A 21,219-nucleotide genomic window follows, 5' to 3' on the forward strand; every position below is an offset into this window, starting at 1 on the left:
CATTAAATCATTTTCACATCCGTGCTCTTTTTCTCGTCATGTTTGGAAGTGTTCGAAAGGAAAGATCATGATGAAATATAAGCCAATGGCAATACAGTTGTTCAATATATATGTTTAAGTTAGTGAAATGCATGGATTTCGAAGCTTTTAATTAGCTATACTTTTCATTTTATCTTAATTCATGTGAAAACTTTGATTCAAGACGAAAATAAAATTTTATCCCAATATATTTTTTACAATTATACGAGATCTAACATTATCAAGTTATCTTCAAGTATTGTCAAATGTAACTAAAAAATTATAATTTTCTTTACAAGGGATCCAAATGTTATTTTCTCCTCGCTTTATTTTGAATCGGTTTTTGGCTATTCTGGATTTTATGGACTAGTTGCGAAATCATGTTTTAACATCAACTAGTACATTTAATTGATTAAAAATAATTCAAGAATAAACATGCTGACTGGTTTACTTATCAAACAAACCATAACCACTTCGAAATAGGGATTTTGTGTTCTGATCTAAGCTAATTTTATTTTTTCTTGTAAGTAGCCTTATATTTCAAAAAAATAAAATTTGAGAGCATAATAAACTTACAACTTTCAATTATATTTTAAACAAAGGATTATAGATAAACAAATATAAATTTGACGAAGCGAAGCAATCATTTAGAAGGACTATAAGATATTCCATTTCATGCTTTGCTTTATTCCTAATCTCACATTCAGCACCTTGGTGCATCTGTCCGCTGCCTAAAATTTTTCTATTTCATTTCCTGCGTGGGATCTGTTGTCACCCGCCATCTCCCTTTCATTTCCTTCCTTTCCTTCCTATTCGAAATCTACACTCCAAGTTGGGTCCTCTATTCAACTTAAACTTTGTCCCCAACCATGCAGAGTCGGTGTTGGAATTAGTACTAACCTATCGCTATGGCACTATGTGTGACCATTCTGAGCTGTGTTCAGCTGGAAACCACAGATTTCAAGTTCTGGGCAAGCATAGGATAAACATAATATTACATTATTGTCGTGAACAGGGGAAAAAGCCTACTACCAACAAGGGTTAATCCCTCCCAATGTGACAACTTAAATTCAAACTCTTATTAGGAGAGGAATCCATTTAGTACTCAATCACTCTTTGAATAAGATTATCTCGAATAGAAGGAGGCACATATGCAATTTTTCTAAAAAGAAAAAAAAAAAGACAATGGGCAAAAGCATGACATGCTCGCGATTGAAATGAGTTGTAAAAATAATAAGGAGAATTACATATAGGTTCCATATAAAAAAATTAATAACTACAATGTCTATTAACAACTGAATTAAGACTATTAGCAAAACGACAGTAATTAATTTTCTTATGTGAAATTTTAACATAATTCTTCCAAAATAACAACACAATTATGCAATCCTGAGGTTTCATAATAAAAGGTCATAACGTATTACAAATTTTCCCAGGTAAACAAACGCTCAGATTTTGCAAAAGAAAAAAAACAATTTAGAAACACAGACTTATAAATTCATTCCATTCTACGTTGAACAGCCATCTTTACTACAAAGTTTTCACACCCTTTTAATGCTTGCACGTTGGACGGAACAAGATTCATTAGCCGTAGGCTAAGTACCAATACTCTTCACAACTATGATTTAGTCTACCATATACTATCATCAATCTTTCATCAGGAGGAAAAAACTATTTTAGGAAGTTTTCCCTGTAACATTCTCTACGGCTCTCCTCCCCATCCAAATGAAGCCTGTGGATACATATAACCACTAAAGGTAATGTCAAACCTATCCGAGGAACCAAATGGCTATCTCAAGAGCTAATTCCACATACCCTTCCTCTAAAGAATGCTTGGGTCCAATATCAATGCTGACTAAGTCACTCTAAAAGCCCTAAAATTATTCATAAATTCAACTCACATATAGTTTGGTCTGAAATCAAGATTTGCAATTTATTCGCTGCAAGTTTTCTAATAAATAAACATCATGTAATACAATTTAAAACCTGATAGTATCACTGTTTTTCAACTCTCTGTTATGTACTTAATTGCCAGAAATGCCAGAATCCTTTCATAATATGCTTGATTACGAAAGTGTCAACAACACAGTTTACAACATTATGACGCAATGAAATTTTCCAAAAGATAATTTAACTAATGGCAATATTGAAATACCCAGTAATACCATAGAGCTAAATTATAAAAGCAAAACGACTAATAATGGCAACAGAGCATTAACGATCAGTTTATGTAAACAAAAATGTTAAAAGCAAAGCCCAAAAGATCGAAAGCTTGGGGTAGTCGAATACAATTTAAAACGATGTCTACTGAACTATTCTACAAAAATTTAAACTGTCACAATAAAAAAGAAAAGGCAACATTATAGAAAGTAGCGAGCCCATAATCCAAAACGAAATAATTAATCACCACCGGCCTTCTGGTAGACATAAGTCGTCCCGCACTTGCCACAGTAATGGCGATCGAAGTGGTTAGCCATGAAAGTTCCAGCCCCACACTCAGAATTGGGGCATTCCTTCCTGAGCCTCTGGACCTTACCTGAATCATCGACCTTGTAAAATTGGAGGACAGCGAGCTTGACCTTCTTCTTCTTGTGCTTGATCTTCTTGGGCTTTGTGTAGGTCTTCTTCTTACGCTTCTTGGCTCCACCACGGAGACGGAGCACGAGGTGAAGCGTCGACTCCTTCTGGATGTTGTAGTCGGCTAGGGTCCGGCCATCCTCGAGCTGTTTACCGGCGAAGATGAGACGTTGCTGGTCCGGAGGGATTCCCTCCTTGTCCTGAATCTTAGCCTTCACATTGTCGATGGTATCAGAAGACTCAACCTCGAGGGTTATGGTCTTCCCCGTTAGGGTTTTCACGAAGATTTGCATGGTGCCACCGATTCAGAAACCTTCGGATGAGAGGCCGAAGAAGATGCAGGGTGGCTTATATACTCGTCCGAGTCTCCTAGGGTTAGGCGATTGAAGATTTGGTACGACGCGGGTTCAGTGAGAGCGATGGAGAGGCGGCTTACAGGGGAACTTGGACTTGGCGCAAATTGTGCTCGAAGCTATCAGATTTGTCCGGCCCAATTTTAGAACCATGTTGGATGATCTTACACAAGGGTTTATTAGCCCAATGGGCGTGAACAGCCTATTCAAATAAAACATTTTATTCATAAATATTAGTTTTTTCAAATAAAAACCCACAAAGCAGTTTATTTGATTGTTTGTGATTGTATATTCCTCAAACCCTTGTAAGGTGTGCAACTTAAGAGTACGTCTTTGTAATCCTTGTAAAACAATAGTATAAAAACTCTCTTAAAAAAGAAATTATGAGTTTAATCTCGCTCCTTATTTAAATTATTTGCTTGTCTTTTCTAATAAAATAATTAATATATCTCTCAAATAAGAGAAATGTTATCAGGTATTATTATTAAATTAGGTATTATTATTAAATTTTCGAGTTGACTTTATAAGTTTATCATTTTTATATTTTTAATTTATAAAATTGTGTTAATCTACTCATAAATTTATTAAATAAGATAGATATATACTATATAAAATTTGATTCATAGAAGCAATGGGATTTGATTCAATAAAAAATAAAACTAAAAATTAATAAAAAATATCAAAAATAAGTTGTCATATTTTAAAATTTCTATATTGAATATAATAATATATAAATATATATAAATTTAATTTTAATAATTTATATTTAAAATATATTTAAATTAAATTATATTCATATTTTATATTTTAATTATTTAATCATATACTTTTAAAAATTATTTATTAATAAAGATAAATTTTTAAGAATTTACTATCCGGTTTTATATTTTAAATTTGCATTTTATTATAAGTTTATTTAAAATTGTGAATTTAACAACATTAATCAGCAGTATGTTAAAATAAAAAGTAATTTTTGTGATGAAATGTTAAAGAATAATTTGGTTCTTAAGGATAAAACACATCCAAAAATGAATAAAAACTTTGGCCCGAAAATAAAAGCAAAAAATAGACCACATAAACGACAGAGGAATGAGTAGACCATGATTCGTGGTCTGTGTCGTAGGCGTAGCTGACGGTAGACGACATTAAAGTAGGAGATTGAGGATTAAACGGCATAGAAGATGATGCAGGACGAGCACAAACTATCAGTGCATTGCACCCACCCCCTTGTTCGCTCCCCTGTCGTTACCTGCAACTGAAAAACCAGAAATCTATGTTCCCTCTCTTCTAAATTCCTATCCAGTTCAGAGGCAGCATCAATATTCACAATTAGCTTAAACTAAAGTCTTATCTTCTCCAAAACTTCCATGGTGATTGTAGCATCACTACCTGGCCGCAATCTCTTCTCCTCCTTACCTTCGACGCCGCCACCGTCCGACCCCACCGTCAACACCGCCACTCCTTCCCCTCCAATCCCAATTCCCAAATACCCACCTCCTCGTAGATCCCTCAAGTCCCAGAAACCCCCTCCTGAACCCTCAAAACCCGCATCGAATCCTGCCCTGAAGCTCCATCGCAACTCCAAGTACTACAAACCTGTCAAAGATGGCGTTATTACATCGGATGGCGATCGCTCGGTGGTCATTGGCGAGTCCGGAGTGTCCTATCTTCTTCCCGGAGCCCCATTCGAATTCCAGTATAGTTATTCCGAGACGCCGAAGGTAAAGCCGATGGCGATTCGAGAGCCGGCGTTCTTACCGTTCGCGCCGCCCACAATGCCAAGGCCTTGGACTGGTAAAGCGCCGTTGAAGAGCTCGAAGAAGAAAATTCCACTCTTTGATTCTTTCAATCCTCCCCCGCCGGGAACGAAAGGAGTGAAGCACGTTGAAATGCCAGGACCGTTTCCATCGGGGAAGTATCCACAGGAGGGGAAGACGAGGGAGGAGGTACTTGGGGAGCCTTTGAAGAAGTGGGAAATAAGAATGCTTGTTAAACCCATGTTGGGAAATAATCGCCAGGTTAATCTCGGTCAGTTCTAGATTTTACTGAGTGTTTGTTGTTTCTCTGACGTTTATGCTACGTTATTGAATTATGTATTCACTATACCGTATGTCCGCATCAAGTACTATAATGAGTGATTTATACAATGTGTTGCGTATTATGTTGGGTTTGTGGCTCCCTGCACGGTTTTTGTGTTTATAGAGAATTGAATACCATGACTTCTTAATGGCATTGTCTAGGAAGGGATGGATTCACACATAACATGTTGGAATTAATACATTCGCATTGGAAGCGAGCCCGTGTTTGTAAAGTTCGTTGCAAAGGGGTCCCAACCGTAGATATGGATAACGTTTGCTATCATCTTGAGGTATCCTACTTTTTTTTTTTTTAAATCTTTTCTAAGGTCTAATCTGGCTAGGTGGTAAGCACGGACCGCTTGCATTTTATCCATGAGTAGATTATCACTGGCTTTGGCACAATATGACTCCCACTTTCCCAGATATGAAATTTTTAGAACAGAACATGACCAGGAAATTGGCAAATCATTTATTCAGACTTAAACTGGTTTCCTATGAATTTTCCAAGTTCTAATCTTTGTAATGTATTTCAAAATCATGTTATATCTTACATCACAGTTGATTCTTCTTCAATGATATGGGCATGCTTTGAATTACTGGACTTTGCTTTCAAATTCCCTGGGCCTGGGAGGGGTTTCCATTTAACTTGTTGAGCAAGGCACAGCAAGTTACTTCCAAAATTTACCTTACATTTTGTGTTTTGAGGCATACAATCATGACTCATAATGGAACCCTTGGTCTGGAAGGAGAATGCCCCTATGCCTTGGAAGAGCTGTGGCAGCCATATTTCCCACACCGCTTTTACTATTAAAAAACATATACCGATATTGATTTGAAGCCTTTTTTTTTTTAATTTCTTCTGAATTAAGTAAATGCACTACTTTGGATGGCTTTGAATTTGAATGTCTTTCCAAATTGTATTCTGGTTGAGTCTCACTTTCATTTTAATATTGGTGTAGGGTTAAAAAAAAAAAAGTGCGGAGACCAATCATGGCATGTCACTCTTTTTTTTTTTTTTGACATTTCATGTAGCTCTTTAATAACTATTAATCTCCTTTTTCCATTTTACATAGGAGAAAACTGGGGGTAAAATAATCCATCGAGTTGGTGGCATAGTTTATCTTTTCCGTGGGAGAAATTACAACTATCGTACCCGTCCACAATATCCATTGATGCTCTGGAAGCCAGCTGCTCCTGTTTACCCAAAACTTATCCAAGAAGCTCCAGAAGGATTAACAAAAGCTGAAGCTGATGAATTCCGTAAGAAAGGAAAAAAGCTATTGCCAATATGTAAATTAGGTGAGCCATCCACTTGGACCATCAAATCACTCTGTCATGTATGTTAATGCTTGCATCCCATAACTACCTCTCCTTCATTTACACTATTCACAGTTGGATGGAGAAATTTGCCAAATTAACATCACTTGTTTCCCTAGTTTGTCTTGTCAAAAAGAGAAGAATCATAGAATGTGAAGCAAGCCTGTGCTTAAACTCAAAGTCTTTGATTTGAGGTATATTTCAAAAGGGTAGCTGAATGGTAAACAACTCAGTTGTCGTAGAATCAGTTCCTTCAAACTATCCATCTATATTACTATGTTTAGCTCATTGCGTGGCTCAGTATCTTCATCATGAGAGGCAGCTGGTCTCATTTCAGTCAGTTTTCAGCAGTTTCCAATATCTCTGGCATGCTTATAGTTGGTGGAAGTGAGAACAATGGGTCTTATGCAATTTCATTTCAAAATTTTACAGCATAATTCAAGTTATAAGTGTCATATTATGTGAAAGTATTTTAAGAATATTATCGTTATTTTTAATATGTAAATCTTTTTATAATATTTGGTAGGTATAGTGGGATAATTTTTTAGTTTAAGTTAAATTAAATACATAATGCTAATCATTCAAGCACATCATAAATCATGTGATTGCTAAATTTTTAATTTGAATTTATGACATAAAGCTTATTTCAAAACTAAAAGGTTTACAACATCATGCTTGACAAGGGAATAGAACTGTGATTTATAAACATGGGTACAGGATTAGTGCATATAATTTATTCACATTCTAAGCATTTTTTTTTTGTTATAAGTAATTGTAATTACATTCCTCCTTGGCACAGATTACATATATATGGGCGCATTATTTGTGGTTTTGCGTCATCGGACTGTTAAATTTAGACTACTGATTTACATTAGTCATACTGCAGCTAAAAATGGAGTCTACGTTTCCCTTGTGAAAGATGTAAAACATGCTTTTGAAGGAAGTCCCTTGGTGAAGGTTGACTGCAAGGGGTTGGAACCCAGTGATTACAAGAAAATAGGAGCCAAGCTTAAGGTTAATTTTCTTTTCAGGCCTGTTGATACATGACCCCACTAATTTTACTTGCGCTGCATGATAATTGTGTAATCATTCCCCCTTGGCTTATCTATTTATGTATTTCTCAATTAATGAAACGTCAGAATATTATGATGTGGTTTGATCTTCTTGTGTTTGTAGGAATTGGTTCCTTGTGTGCTGTTGTCTTTTGATGATGAACAGATATTGATGTGGAGAGGGAAGGATTGGAAATCAATGTACCCTCAAGCTCCTCCAGTTTTAAGGCTTCCTGAAGTTGGTATTTCAAGGAATTTGGACAATTCAGGTACATTAAAGAGAAATACACTTGGCTGAAACATTCTATACTTGCAGATTTTTTTGCCCAATTTTTTTCAAAAAAAAAAAATGATGCCGAGTCTTTGCACCATGTGTGTACATATGTGCGCGTGTGCATTTATTTATCCGAAATTTTTATTAATAAGTGAGGAAGAGGTAGCAAGAGTATGATTCCAAAGATATTCTCTAATAACAAAGGGCGGGAGACCTCAAAACAGAAAAGTGAAACTTAGAAGTGCAATAATTCAATATTTATGTCCACTGTAAGATTGTTATGCAAACTCAGATCTAGATAAGAATTGGTTTGTTCTCTAAATAAAATAGAGGTTGGGCATAATTATTTATTGTGATACGAGAATTTTGATGGTGGAGTAATTGCTACAGATTTAAGGAGTGAATATGTTCTAGAAATGCATTATTGCATGACCTGAAATTTTTTAAGCTTCCATTTACTTCCTTGAAAATCTGGAAATAATTGTCAATTGATCTATAAATCAACTAATGCTAGTATGTTTTATTTGGATGAGCTCCTAGAAAATACAATTACTTGGGAACCACTTTGAAATGATTTTTGCAGAGAAGTATTGGAAGAATTAAAATTCATGAGATGAAGTTCAGCCCCACGTGGAGTGTTGTATAGCACAGAAATTCCTTTTAAATTTGTTTGACAATTTCATTCTGATAACTTTTTGACATAAGGTGGCTCTTTTGCGTTTGCATATACAATGACTTGATGAAATCATGATAACAACATTACCTAGAGATACCTTAATGATTATTACAAAGTATGATTTGGTGGTAACTATACACACACAATTACACAAACACATGATTGTTTCTATATTTTTACCACATCATCCCCACATGGTGAAACGTGAAAGCATCATTGGCTAATAGTATTGTGTGGCTTTGCTTTGATATGGTATGTTGACTATGTTAATCAGGTGAGGGTGAGGATGATCAAAATAAGGATGATAGCAACATGATGTCATCAAGCCCTAGAATGACGTCTCTGTGGAAGCGCGCGATAGAGTTGAGCAAAGCTCTGTTGCTGGATGAGATTATAGTTGATCCTGATGCCTCTTGGAGAAGGTAGAGGAATTTGAGGTTGCTTCACAAGCCACTGAACACTCATCCCCAGCTTTCATATTGTCCAGTGAAGATGGTGATTCTACTGCCAAAGGTTCACTTGCAGACTTTGAAGAAGACAACACTTATCCTAGTGATAGCTTCGCAACTGAGGACGACGATGAGGATTATCTATATGACAACTATAATGAAAATGATGAGGATGAATCAAATAGTGTGGTGGATTCATCAGCCCCACCTGGATCGTTACCTATTGATTTAATTGCTGACAAGCTTAGAATGAGATCAGACAAATAAGAATTTTATGATGGGGGTCACTCACATATCTCCCTATGTAATTTTGAAGAGTTTGTGTGGTATTTGGAAGGAGATGAAAACGTAAAGAATGTGTCAGAAAGTTCCAATTAGTAATGTGTATATACTATACAGTAGCCAGTCCCCTTGATTATTAGAATGCCTGAGACCTTGGTCCTGAAAGAAAAATAAGAATACTTTTCTGTCCGGATTGGAAATTGGTAGTTTTACTAAAATAAAAAATAAAAATTGGAGATTGGTAGGCTGTCCACAGAAAAATAAAAAAAAACATATAAATTGGCAGAAGCCACCTGCAGTCAACTTTTTGCTGACCTGTTGGGTAACAGTATCTTGGCCAAAGGAAAAGTTGTTTGGGTAAATCTCTAGGAATTTTCTAGTTATATTGAACGCATACATTTTACTTGCAAAATTTATTAAAAAAATTCTTAAAAAAATAAGTTGAATGAACATTGTTTAAAGATTATTAGAATTGTAAAGATATCTCTTCTTAGTTTTCTATTGGATGGCTTGTAAAAAGATGGCAAAATAAAAATTCAATGAAACAAATATTTATAAACAGAAAAAAAATTGGGGAGGAGTGTCCTAAACTAAATTTACATGATAATATCATATAAAATCTATATTATATATATGATATTAAATTTATATTCATGAATTATAAATAATACATCATCTATGTTAAACCCCATACCAAACATTACACCAACAATCTAATTAGAATAGTATTACCCTACTAACCAAAAAGAGAGAGAGAATATATTACCCTGTAAAATTACTATTTGCTTTTGTTTTTGTACATTTTTGTCCCAGTCGCCATTTCTATTTCTGTTGACACCTTTTTCTCATTAAAAAAAAATAAATTACCCGGCACTGTTGATCTAGTCACCTTTTGAATATTATCTTGAAATTAAAATTCAATTATTTAGATGCATATCCCTTTCATTGAATATTATAAAATATTTTTTGAAGATCATATTAAAAAATATAAGCTATTTGGATCTTTCAATATAAAACTAATAAGATTTTTGAAAAAAATTAATTAGGCATATAATTAATAAAATTTTTTAATTATGACATTTTATTAAATAAAGATTAATATAAAAAAGTTGCATAATTTTAAAGGTTATTAACTAATTATTAGAAATATAATTCAGTTAAAAGTGTTTTATAATGCTAAATTGAAAGAGCATGTTTTATTATTATATCAAATCTTAAAATTTTATATTAAATAAATACTATATTTTAATATATTTCTGATAACTCCCAATAACTCCCAACACGATATTGAAGGTTAGTAAAACCTGTAATCATTCCTACCAAGAAAAAAAACACCTGTAATCAAATGCAACCATGGTTCTCCACAATTGCATTGCATGCTCTGCTTCGCTCCCATTCGTCTGCTCCAACCCTCACCTCATCCAATCTAAAAGAATAATGGTAATAACGAGCTCAAGCTGCCAACTACAGCCAGGCCAAAAAATAGCTGCCAACTACAGCCAAATTGACAATTGATCAATAATGATGATGATGATGATGATGATGATGATGATAATCAAGTCCGTTATGAACACGCAACTAAGTTGACATGGAATCATAAATAATACTATTTTCAAGGAAAAGTGAGTTCCGTCTTCACTGGGATCCTGAATCTTCTCTGATATCAGCAAAGGATGCTGCTTTATTTTTTTCCGCACAAAACAAACGTAGGATTTGCTTCTTTGCCCAAAGCAAATTCGTTACGGGTTAAACTGTACACACAACTCTCTGGGCTCTCTCTCTCTCTCTTTCGTTCCTAGCGAAAAGGAAGAAGCAAAGCATCTTCCTTTAACATCGACCCCTCTCTTCTCTGAGTTTTACTTGTTACAGTAAGTTCGTCATTTTCCTTTCCTTCTCTTTTTGTTTTTGTTCCTTGTTTAGAATCATTTTACGGAGGCAACGAACTTTTGGGACTTTGGGTGAAACCCATCCGAAGAAAGGAATCTGAGTTTTAGATAGATTGATAAATGAGCAAGCTTTTTTTTAATCTGATCTCTTAGTTTTGTCCCTTCTCTTGCACAACTTGTGTTTTCGTTCTGAAAAGGGATGGTTATAACAAAGTTCTGTTTTAATTCTAGTTGTTTGGTTGCATTTGTGTTGGGAGACATTCAAGCTTGAACATGCAATCCATAATTAGCATTTGCTAGTTGGGAAGCTGTCATACGTTTCTTTCCTGAAGTCCTGCATTTTTCAAGTTTTATTTTTCTAAATTCGTAGTTTTGTTCCCGATTTAATTCCTGCAATGCTTCAAGCATCGTTGGTCTTGATTAAGTTTATTTATATGTTTCTTCAAAATATTTGATATCGGCTCCTTTTTCCTTCGTGGTTTCTGGGGGTGAGTTAGTTGAGAATTTGAGATGTTCTTGACTGATTCTTAGTTTTTCCCCAAAATTTATGTGGACTCCTAGCTGTCTGTTATCTCCTTTCTACTTTATGATTCAAATGTACTCAAGCGCCTCAACTATTGCTTTTTTCTTTTTGGTGGGAAGAACATTTTTCTTTCTACTGTCATTATAGCCATCTTTCTCTCCCGATTTTTCCGCTTCAATGATATCTGTAAAATTTTTCTTCACCTTGCACTGCTTTTCTTGAACTGTCACTCTATCACGTGCTTATGCATACTTGGGAGGTTTCTAGGCTTAATTGAGTACATAGAGCATCAAAAATCACCCCAGGAAGACATTTTCTGAAGCATTTGTAAGTGACTCATGAGTTTCTTATCAGGATATTCAAGCCATACTTGGCAACCCACCATGACTGCCGATACTACTAACCCAAGCTATTGGTTAAATTGGAGGTTCTTTCTCTGTGCACTATGGATTTTCATCTCTATGTCTCTGGCAGCATTTTTAATTTGGAGGCATGAAGGATTCAATAAATCAAGACATGAGAGGAGAGAAAATCAAAGAGAAGAAGCTGGACTGTTATATGAGGATGAAGCATGGCAGACATGTGTTAGAGGAATTCATCCTGCTTGGCTGCTTGCTTTTAGAGTAGTTGCTTTTCTTGTACTTTTGGCATTGATCATTGCCAACGTGGCTGCTGTTGGGGGGGGCATATTTTACTTCTACACTCAGTAAGTTGCATTGTCTCGCATAGCTGTATATTTTAGTCTTGTTAGCATCTACTCAATGATAAGATGGACTAGACAAATTATGGGAATTTTTGAAATAATAAACCCTGCTCAAGGCTTCCATATATCATGCTCTTTAAAATATGTAGAAGAAAATTATTCTTTATTGCTCCATTTGTTAAAATTGAACTTTTCTTGTTTTATTACTACCTTAAGGTAGCAAGTTAGAAAGTTTTTATGTTTATTTGTGTGCCTTTTATATTATTTTGGTTAAATTGTATACAAAACCAATCTTGAACTTTCAGTTATGTGTGGATAACCTCCCAACCTTTAAAATTTGACAATGAATACCCTTAAACTTTCCAATTTACCCCTATAACTCCCTGTCATTAGTCTGATATTTCATTATCAAACAGAAGCATGGCTCATCAGGGACACCAAAGCAATGTGAACTTTATTTTTTATATCGATAACATCCTAAAACTTTGGGTTATTTACAAATAACCACATGACATATCAAAATTCTATTACTGAAACAATAGACTACCAAAGGGAAGGAGGGTTATCTGTACAAATTTATAAGCAAAATAGTTTCGTTATCAGATTTTGAAGGCTTGCGAATTTCCTACTCTTAAACCAAAACTCAGGGAAGTTCATGTGTAATTGAACCTGTTTTACTATAGATCAAGTTTCAGAATTTTTTAACAATAGCTTCTTTATCCTATATACAACAGTTCCATTATGTCAACAATAGAGTGCTTATCTTAGCTGCGGAGTCTAATATGATGTAATCGCTTTTTTTCTTTTTCTTGGCAGGTGGACATTTACTTTAGTCACCATATACTTTGGGGTAAGCTTTTCACATATTGCCTCTTGCATATTGTACCAAAAGTTCATAGCATGAAACTTTCATAGAATTGTATTTATTTCTCAAACCCCATTTTGGGGGCAGTTATGACTAAGGTATTTAATGCAACATGTTGATTCAGATAATTAAATCATAAAATTAATCTGTGGAGTTTCCTTTTTTATGTATTTTAGTTCATATATTCTATAACTGACTTTTGTTCTCAATTTCACCTGTAGATTGGATCATGTTTTTCCATATTTGGATGTTTCATTTACCCAAACAAATTTGTGGATGACACGGTCAATCATTCTTATTTAGATAGAGAGCAAGGCATTTATGTGGCTCCTAGGCATGTGGGGAGTGAAGATATGTCTAACTTTCCAAAGAGTTCACATTCCCATCAAGAAACTCATGCTCCAAGAACAGCTGGTTTATGGGGTTATATTTTTCAAATACTTTTTCAGGTAACTGTTTCCTCGTCTTTTCATTTTACTGATGCAGGTTTTTTATATTACATGATAATTTCATCTTTTAAATTTAACTAAACCATTGTCCCTCTTTGTAATCTTTAACAATATCTAATAACCATTATTGTGTATAGTCAACATGCAATTCTGACTATTTTTTCGATGTTGGACTTATAAAAGAAACTGGATATATGTTTTAAACTGTCTGAATCCTTACCGATCAGTTGTCTTTGCTTTATGCTAAGCAAGAAAGATTCTGCCATGGCTCAAAAGGCAGATTCCTTCAGGTAATATGCAGTTCAGCTGTATGCTTATGCTGAGCAGCTTTTGTATCCTTACCAGGAAAACACCACCTTGTTGTTTGAGTATGATTTCTAGTTTTGCAAAGAGCAAAGGGTTTGAATTGGGGCCTGTTGAGTTGTGGAAAAGCATCCAAAACTCTCAGAAGTTTGCAAAATGCTGAAAATCTGTGAAACAGTCTCTATTTAGTCGTTCTCCTAGGATGTCTTCTATGGCATCTTGTCTGCAGTCCAATTATTCATTAAATGCTGAGGTTTCTGTTATACATTTTGGCGTTTGATGTGTTTTTAAATGCTTTGAAGAGTTTATTTTAGATTGAACTCAAGGAAATTAATTGTTGTTTTCTTCTTTTTTCTTTCAAATGATCAGACTTGTGCAGGTGCTGTCTTGCTCACTGACTTTGTGTTCTGGTTCATAATTTATCCGTTTTTGACATCCAAAGATTACAGGCTGAATTTTGTAAGTATGATTTTTGTTGTGCCTTGATTATTATTTATCCTTTTGGAGGGCAAGTTTTATGCTTAATAGACAGATAAAATTGTCAATAGAAAGTCTGTGCTCTTTCTTCCAATCTTTAAATTTACAGAAAAGATTGAAACTAAAGTGTACATTTTCATTCAATTTTCAAATGGCTTCTCAGTCTGGTCACCATTTTGCATGTTATATCTATGAAAGCACTTGATATTTTTCTTAAATTTGAGAGGGCAGTGCTCCAAACTTTTATTTATCATATTTTTTGTTCTTTTCATCATCTGTCCAATATCAAATAGCATATGAAATATGATGAATGAGTGTATTAGTGTAACATTCTTTCTTAATGGTCAAGAAAATTAGGCTGAAGACAGGGTAAATATGCTACAAAATTCTGTCCTTTTACTACCTACAGGATTTATTTTCCTTTCAACTGAATGTAGTTGAACTTCTCAATTTCAGTTGATTGTTTGTATGCACTCCATTAATGCTCTTTTCCTCCTAGGGGACACATCATTGAATTGCTTGGTGAGTCTGGTTTTAACTTTCTGGTGATTTATATTTTCCTTGGATCATCGAACTCAAATTTACACCCATTTTCTGTTGACATATACAGAGATTTCCGATGTTTCGGTTTGCATATTTTGTCCTGTGGACGACAATATTTGTTGTTTTTCAGTGGATCATCCATGCTTGTGTTTCAATTTGGTGAAAACGCCTATCCCTTCCCTTCTTTTGATCATAGCTTGTGCATGAAGAAGATTGGGCTTAAAGTTTACAATATGCTGACCTTTGTTACAGGTGGCCTTATCCTTTCCTTGACTTGTCATCCTCATATGCACCTCTATGGTATGTTGTTGACTCTGTTTTAGCTTTAGCTTCAGCCTCTTGATTCAAATGAACACAGTCCAATGCTGCACGTGAGCTTTACCAGAAAGATTTTCAAAAGATAAATGTTTTCGCTAATTATGCATGCTTTTCTTTTAAGATGTGAGGATAGAAAATTTCTCAGGTAGATCGAACCAAACTAATCATAAAGAGACATAAGTAAGCAAGCACATTTTCCAGTGAAGCTGGAATTTGTGGTTGGTTAGATCTGGTCAACTCAAGGCCCTGAAATATGACAACCTTGAAATAAGCTGTTGGAATTAATGTTGCAGTATTTAGTTCCATGAGTTTTGGTTTAATTGAGCTTATTATTTTGACCTATTGGGATTAGGTACTTCGCTGTGGGTGTGCTGCATATTCCATGCTATGGCGCCTTTGCTCTAATAATAAGGTTGAAGCACTCTTGGTTGTCAAGAGCTTTTCCTGATTCCTGTCGGTTTGTCCGTTAATAACACATTCCAAGATTATTAAGAACACATTAATAATCCTAGCTGAGCCGTCTTAGATATTAGATCTTGATAATACGAGATAACTATTATACTAGTGCCAACAAAATAGCGTGTTTACTAGAGCGCACTTTTTTTCGTCCAACAAAGGCATTGATGAAGGGGAAGATTTGTACGTACGTACGTATGTAGAGGTGATGTTTCAATTCGTTTGAGTTTAAGATGTATCTATTTTTTAGAGCTTGTGGATAGTTTCTTTTTGTTCCTTTTGTAATATTGTATATTTTGTGCATCTTACATTATATCTTTTCTGAGAGTGGAATTCCTTTTTTGCGAGGACAAACATGGTTGAATTTTTCATTTACATTCAAGCCAAACATTGCCCAAGTGGCCAAGTGAAAAATCGGATGACAAGATTGGATTTTCTAAAAAGAAAATAAATTAAATTTTGATCATTTTTTGGGTTGAGGGGGTGGGGGATCTTAAAAATCAAACTCTCCAGAGGGAGACAAATGGCAGGATCTATTGAATTGGGTAAAATGGGAATTCCATTACTCAAATTAAGAATTACGTCACCAAAGCAGCAGTTGGGTTACAATATCTGTTGAATTGAATGAATGAATTGCGAAAGGAGACAACCTCCAAAAGAGCATTCCTCAAAATCACCAAGATCCGTACTTGCCCATTGGTTTTGTTCTGGGGAAACAAGAGTAAGATTGGATGTGAACGGCTCCTTTAAAGGGGGTGTTTCGCGATACTGAGTGGGTAGTGAGTTTCAACTCAAACATAGGTAATTACCCTCCAGCAATTACAGAGATTGCTAGCATCTTTCAAGGACTTGAGCTAAGCTTTCGGTCAGGGTTTCAACATGTGCAAGTCTTTGCTGGTTGCGTTGAAGTTATAAATCTTCTCATCCAAGCTGATGCTGATAATCATCCTTTCAAGATATCATTGATCGAGCCAAGTTTTTACTGCTTTAGAGTTGTTATATTTCTTTGAATTTCATGTTTAGAGAGGCAAACTATTGTGCCCATTTGCTAGCTTAGCAATGCCCTTTTTTTTTTAAACTAATTCATTTTACTCTTTCTCCCACCTTATTGTGACGAGATGGTGGATGATGAGAAATGTGTCTCCATTTTGACTTTGATGTGTCTAACTTTGTTTCAGCTTCTTCGGATTAATGTTATCCATATTTCATTTAAAAAGAAAAAAAGAAAGAGAGAACAAACCAGCAGTAATAATGTGTCACTTCAGAAAATTCAGGAGAGGTAACTCACATTAATGGGATCCGCATTCAGGAGGGAGGGCCTATACAAGAATCATTTTCCAATTCCAGGAACTTTACATCATGTCCAAAGTCCAAACTCACCAAATGTGAAAATGAAGCTGAACAGATGAGACAGGACTAATCTGACCCAAGAAATGAATAGAATGCAAGTGCCAAGAATATCACTAAGCATACAAGTAGAGGACAGCCAACAGATCAAAATGCCACTTAGACAAGATAAATCATCCAAATTCAAATCATGGTGCAATCAGTGGGATTATATCCGATCATACACCAGGAGTTCCCATCCGCTGGATCTTCATTGATCCCAACATTTCTCTACCCATATTCCCTCCTATTTTATCCTCCTCTACTTTACTACTTCCCTTCCTTCTTGCCAATTACAAGAAAAATTGAAAGGCTTCCAAGTTCTAACAACCAAGCAGACCAACCCACGCCAGTTCATACATTGAAATTAAATATCCAGCTAAGGTTTCACATATTTTCTGATAAACTGTTCCAATTGAGATATCTCACCATTTAAACCAGAAGCTTCTGCAGTTGTAACTTCGTTATAGCACTGGGAAAAAGAAAATGGTTCACCATCAACCCCAAGGGTAAACTCATTAGTTACGTCAGCATCTGATATTGCACTTCTTGATGCCCGTAATTTATCACTGTATAAGGATAACAAAAGCCAAGTGAAGATTAAAAAAGTACAGTCGCAGGAAAATTAAACAAATGTCAGATGTAGTTTAGATGAGAACAAAGAAGTCTTTTGATTCTGAGTGAAAAAATAAATGAAAGAATCTACAAAGATTAACAATAAAAAGCACTTAGTGGATATGGAAAGAAGCATTAGATTCCCTCTAAAATCTCCATCTAATTAAGGGGTTTGATTTCGCAGTGAAAGAAAAAGATATCATCACCAGGTGATGGTACGTGCAAACTCCAAGGTTCAAATGCACTTTTGGTCCTTCTAGTTTTACAGAAGTTAATTTCATCCCCCTAGCTCAAAAATAAAAAAATGCTTTTCCCCAATTTTTTTTTTTTAAATTATCCAACTCTACCCTGGTCTCATTTTGTGCCAAACTAAAGTATGCTAACTGCTTTAAAAAGCAGCACTATAAAGTAACTGATCAAAGATCAATTGAGTAGCATCAAGGAGTTGGGATTTGAAGTAATACATCTCCTTCTCCATCTGTCTGCGGATAAAGTCCTTAGAATGAGCAGTGACTTTGTCAGTTTTATTGCAGAGAATAAGCAAAGGGATCTTCTTCTTCACAACACTTCCCTTAGTCAAAATATCATACAGATACCTTCAGAGAATAAAGAAAGTGTTAGAATCCTTACAGGTACTAGCTGCATACTACAATTGACATTAAGGATGAAACCTTTTGTAAAGATGATAATTCAGAAAGTAGCAACAAGAAGATGTAAAAATAATCTGCACACAAAGTAGCATTGCCACAATAGAGGTAGGGGGAATTACTCTGATGCAGCACGGCAGTTTGGTAAGAATTCCAAAGCATCAACCACAAAAACTATGCCAGCTGCTTTAGGCAAGTATTCATCCAGTTTGGGCCGAAGACGAGAATGCCCAGGCACATCAACAAGATGAATAGGCTTTATTTTACCCTTCTGTTAAGGAAACAGGAACAATAGTTGTTCTAGTGTTATAATTCCACAATCAATGAAGGAAAAAACAATATATAAATTCCACCATTTTACCATTCCAATCTTAAAGCAATGTTTCCTCTATTTAGAAGGAAAAAAGGTGTCCTCTAAAAATTATAGATAATAAGGTCTATGATAGAGACCCAAACAAGCATATAGGAAATCAAACTTTAAAAATCGACTTTCAAAGTAAGAACCATGCCACTTGCCAAGGTCCCATTCTTAATTTTCTCCATCTTTTTTATTTCTCCCTCACTTTTATATTTTTTTTTCTTTTCACATTATGATGTTGTTGAGTGAAGATGTATTTTTTTGTTTTCTAATTGGATCTTTGTTATGCTGCATATATGTATATATACTGAATGGGTATTAAATAATGCCCTTGTGTTTTAGTGAAATTGCTACATGACCCATTTAGATTCAAATTTCTTAACAAATTTAGGAGAAGAAAAGTCAGGATCTTGTTATTGAATTAATCTCGTTTGGGTTAATTCAAAAGTTCAAAGGAAAACATTTCATTTAAACTATATACTAATACTATAAAAATATAAATTGGCAAATAAAATTTCACCCCAAAAAATGGCGAATGAAATATAGAAAAGTCAACAAGAAAGAATAAACTTGCACCCTCCACTCAAACGTTTAATGTCGTACCTTGGTTGTGTCAGAATGAAGAACAAACGTGCCCTCATTAGGTTCCATTGACGTAACAGTGCCCTGATGAGTAGAGCCATCCCTAAGCTGACACAAGTATAAAAAATACATCCAAAACATTGTGTCAGCAGCAGAAATGCAGAGCATTGCCTGCACACTGTATGTAAATAAATATTCTATGAAAGGTGTAAGAAATCAATAACCTCAACAACTAACAAGATGATGACTAAAAAAGGAAAAGGAGAATATTCTACCATACTTCTCTAGACGAAAGACTATATCCAATCATTTAATGGCATAAGCTAATGTGAAGGATAGAATCAAGCAAAGAATGTTTCTAGTCTGTGCCCATAAAAAAATGTAAATGAACTACTAATGTCAAGTATTCATAGCAAATGCATCCAGATATGCCAACCAAATACAATGAGTTGAGGAGCCAACATGATGAGTATTATTCAAGAATGTCATTTGGAGCTTACTTGATAGAACAGAACAGTTTTCCCGCTCCCACTCAAGCCAGTAAGTACAACGGTATTAGACTTTGCACGTTTAAATAAACGAACTACAAAATAACACATAACAATGGCAAAATCAGTCATCATTCTAAATTGATCAAAATGAGCAATATTATACATAAAGAAAAGCACACACGAACCAAGACTACACTGTCCATTAAAAAGAATCAGTAATTATGAGGAACAACGCAACAATATAGGAATGTAAACACTCACTCAACAGAAGTAGTATGGTTGTAAATGCCAATACAGCAGCAGCAGCATACAGCTGTTCCGGAGGAATCTGACGAAGAAATTCCAAACCCAGACGCCACCAGTAAGCAAATTGTTCTTTCCACTGTTCGAATTCTTCCATTTTCCCTAGAGCATTTGAAATAATAAAATTGAAGAGAGCATAAAAAAATGGTCAGTTTCGAATAAAAGCATAGACCTTCCAAGTTTGAGACGTTTTATGATTGCGCTTGACACGCAGATTTTTCTCGGTTAGGAAAGTGAGAAATGGAGAAAGTAATCGCAGAAATTGGGAGAAAGGGAAGACAATTTTACCGGCCGGATAACGACGGCGGCCCAGAGAGAGAGGCAGCAAGAGAGCTGACGGAACGACCGAACGGCCGATGCCAAGAGAGACCAAGGTTCTCCGATCTGGAGATCTGGAGGGTCGACGATCACTTGAGCCTTTTGAAATCAAATCGGAAACGGCAACGGAGGGGTGTCGTTTGGCATCTTTCCACGCTCATTTGTCCCTTGCTTCTGACCCAAGTGCAATGTGTTTTTTATTTTAAAAAAAAAAAAAAAGATTACCGGAGCGAAATTGTTCTCTATTTCTACATAACTCCCAAAATTTCCGCTCTTTTTTTTTTTCAGTGGATCTGAATTTCCATTCTTTTTGGGCCAACAACCAAACACCTACAAATTTTCTACTAACTGATTTTTTTTTTGAATAAAAGGCCACGGTAAAACCGTGCAGGACCGGGATCAAGTAAGGTCAGAAGCCATAAGACTTATACAATCAATTGGCGGTATATCAAAAAGACAAATATTGAGATTATTCGGTGACTCCTTGTGTACCATAAGGTCAGCGCATCTATTAGCTTCTCTGAAAACGTGCTCAAAAGTTATCTCCCAATTACGCATGGTAATATCTCTTATGCTTCTGATGATGACTGAATAAGGGTGATTATGAGTATTGCTCTAGTTAATGAGAGATAAGGCCTCCATAGAGTCAGAGTAAACGTTGACTTTAGGGATCTGGGCATTCCAGCAAAGTTTGAGACCTTCCAAGATTCTTATTAGCTCTGCAATAGTGCTAGGAAGATAGCCAATGCTTTTAGAAAAACCTTTAACCCAGTTGCCTTTATCATCTCTAATAAGTCCACCACAAGCCGCAACTCTGTTAAGGTTGACAAAGCCATCGACATCTAGTCTAACCCATCCCGGCTTTGGTGAGATCCACTTAGTTGTATCACGATAGCCATGATTGCTCAGAAGATTAACTT

At 35.3% G+C, this 21,219-nt stretch overlaps 4 protein-coding genes across 5 annotated transcripts; 2 read left to right on the forward strand and 2 right to left on the reverse strand.

Moving 5' to 3' along the window:
• Positions 1 to 2,170: 2,170 nt before the first annotated feature.
• LOC129311308 (ubiquitin-40S ribosomal protein S27a-like) lies at positions 2,171 to 2,973 on the reverse strand. Its single transcript, XM_054953530.1, has one exon. The coding sequence runs from the start codon at positions 2,886 to 2,888 to the stop codon at positions 2,418 to 2,420; it is 471 nt and encodes a 156-aa protein (XP_054809505.1). The 5' UTR covers positions 2,889 to 2,973; the 3' UTR covers positions 2,171 to 2,417.
• A 1,154-nt stretch (positions 2,974 to 4,127) lies between these two features.
• LOC129311307 (CRS2-associated factor 2, chloroplastic) lies at positions 4,128 to 9,195 on the forward strand. The gene is given in 7 exon segments (XM_054953529.1): positions 4,128 to 4,976; positions 5,189 to 5,316; positions 6,100 to 6,325; positions 7,230 to 7,357; positions 7,520 to 7,664; positions 8,620 to 8,751; positions 8,754 to 9,195. Coding segments are annotated over 7 exon segments (1,728 nt in total). The 5' UTR covers positions 4,128 to 4,315; the 3' UTR covers positions 9,062 to 9,195.
• Positions 9,196 to 10,597: 1,402 nt separating this feature from the next.
• LOC129311223 (uncharacterized) lies at positions 10,598 to 16,677 on the forward strand. Of its 2 annotated transcripts, XM_054953358.1 has the most exons (9): positions 10,598 to 10,944; positions 11,840 to 12,191; positions 13,005 to 13,038; positions 13,275 to 13,502; positions 14,175 to 14,264; positions 14,739 to 14,804; positions 14,893 to 14,984; positions 15,078 to 15,125; positions 15,496 to 16,677. In XM_054953358.1, exons 2-9 carry the CDS (start codon positions 11,869 to 11,871, stop codon positions 15,611 to 15,613), a joined length of 999 nt encoding a protein of 332 aa, XP_054809333.1. In that variant the 5' UTR covers positions 10,598 to 10,944; positions 11,840 to 11,868; the 3' UTR covers positions 15,614 to 16,677. The 2 variants fall into 2 exon arrangements, with proteins under 2 accessions (XP_054809333.1, XP_054809332.1); XM_054953357.1 differs by lacking the exon at positions 10,598 to 10,944 and having other exon boundaries at positions 11,821 to 12,191.
• Positions 16,678 to 17,091: 414 nt separating this feature from the next.
• On the reverse strand, positions 17,092 to 20,426 carry LOC129311224 (uncharacterized). Its single transcript, XM_054953359.1, has 7 exons — positions 20,270 to 20,426; positions 19,940 to 20,083; positions 19,688 to 19,770; positions 19,209 to 19,295; positions 18,370 to 18,518; positions 18,065 to 18,196; positions 17,092 to 17,554 (listed from the first exon to the last, which is right to left on the reverse strand). The coding sequence occupies exons 2-7, from the start codon at positions 20,076 to 20,078 to the stop codon at positions 17,365 to 17,367; spliced, it is 780 nt and encodes a 259-aa protein (XP_054809334.1). The 5' UTR covers positions 20,079 to 20,083; positions 20,270 to 20,426; the 3' UTR covers positions 17,092 to 17,364.
• Positions 20,427 to 21,219: the final 793 nt, after the last annotated feature.

Source organism: Prosopis cineraria, unplaced genomic scaffold, assembly GCF_029017545.1.
Source record: "Prosopis cineraria cultivar Desert tree isolate PC_DT_omini unplaced genomic scaffold, ASM2901754v1 PC5, whole genome shotgun sequence".
Lineage (NCBI taxonomy): Eukaryota > Viridiplantae > Streptophyta > Magnoliopsida > Fabales > Fabaceae > Prosopis > Prosopis cineraria.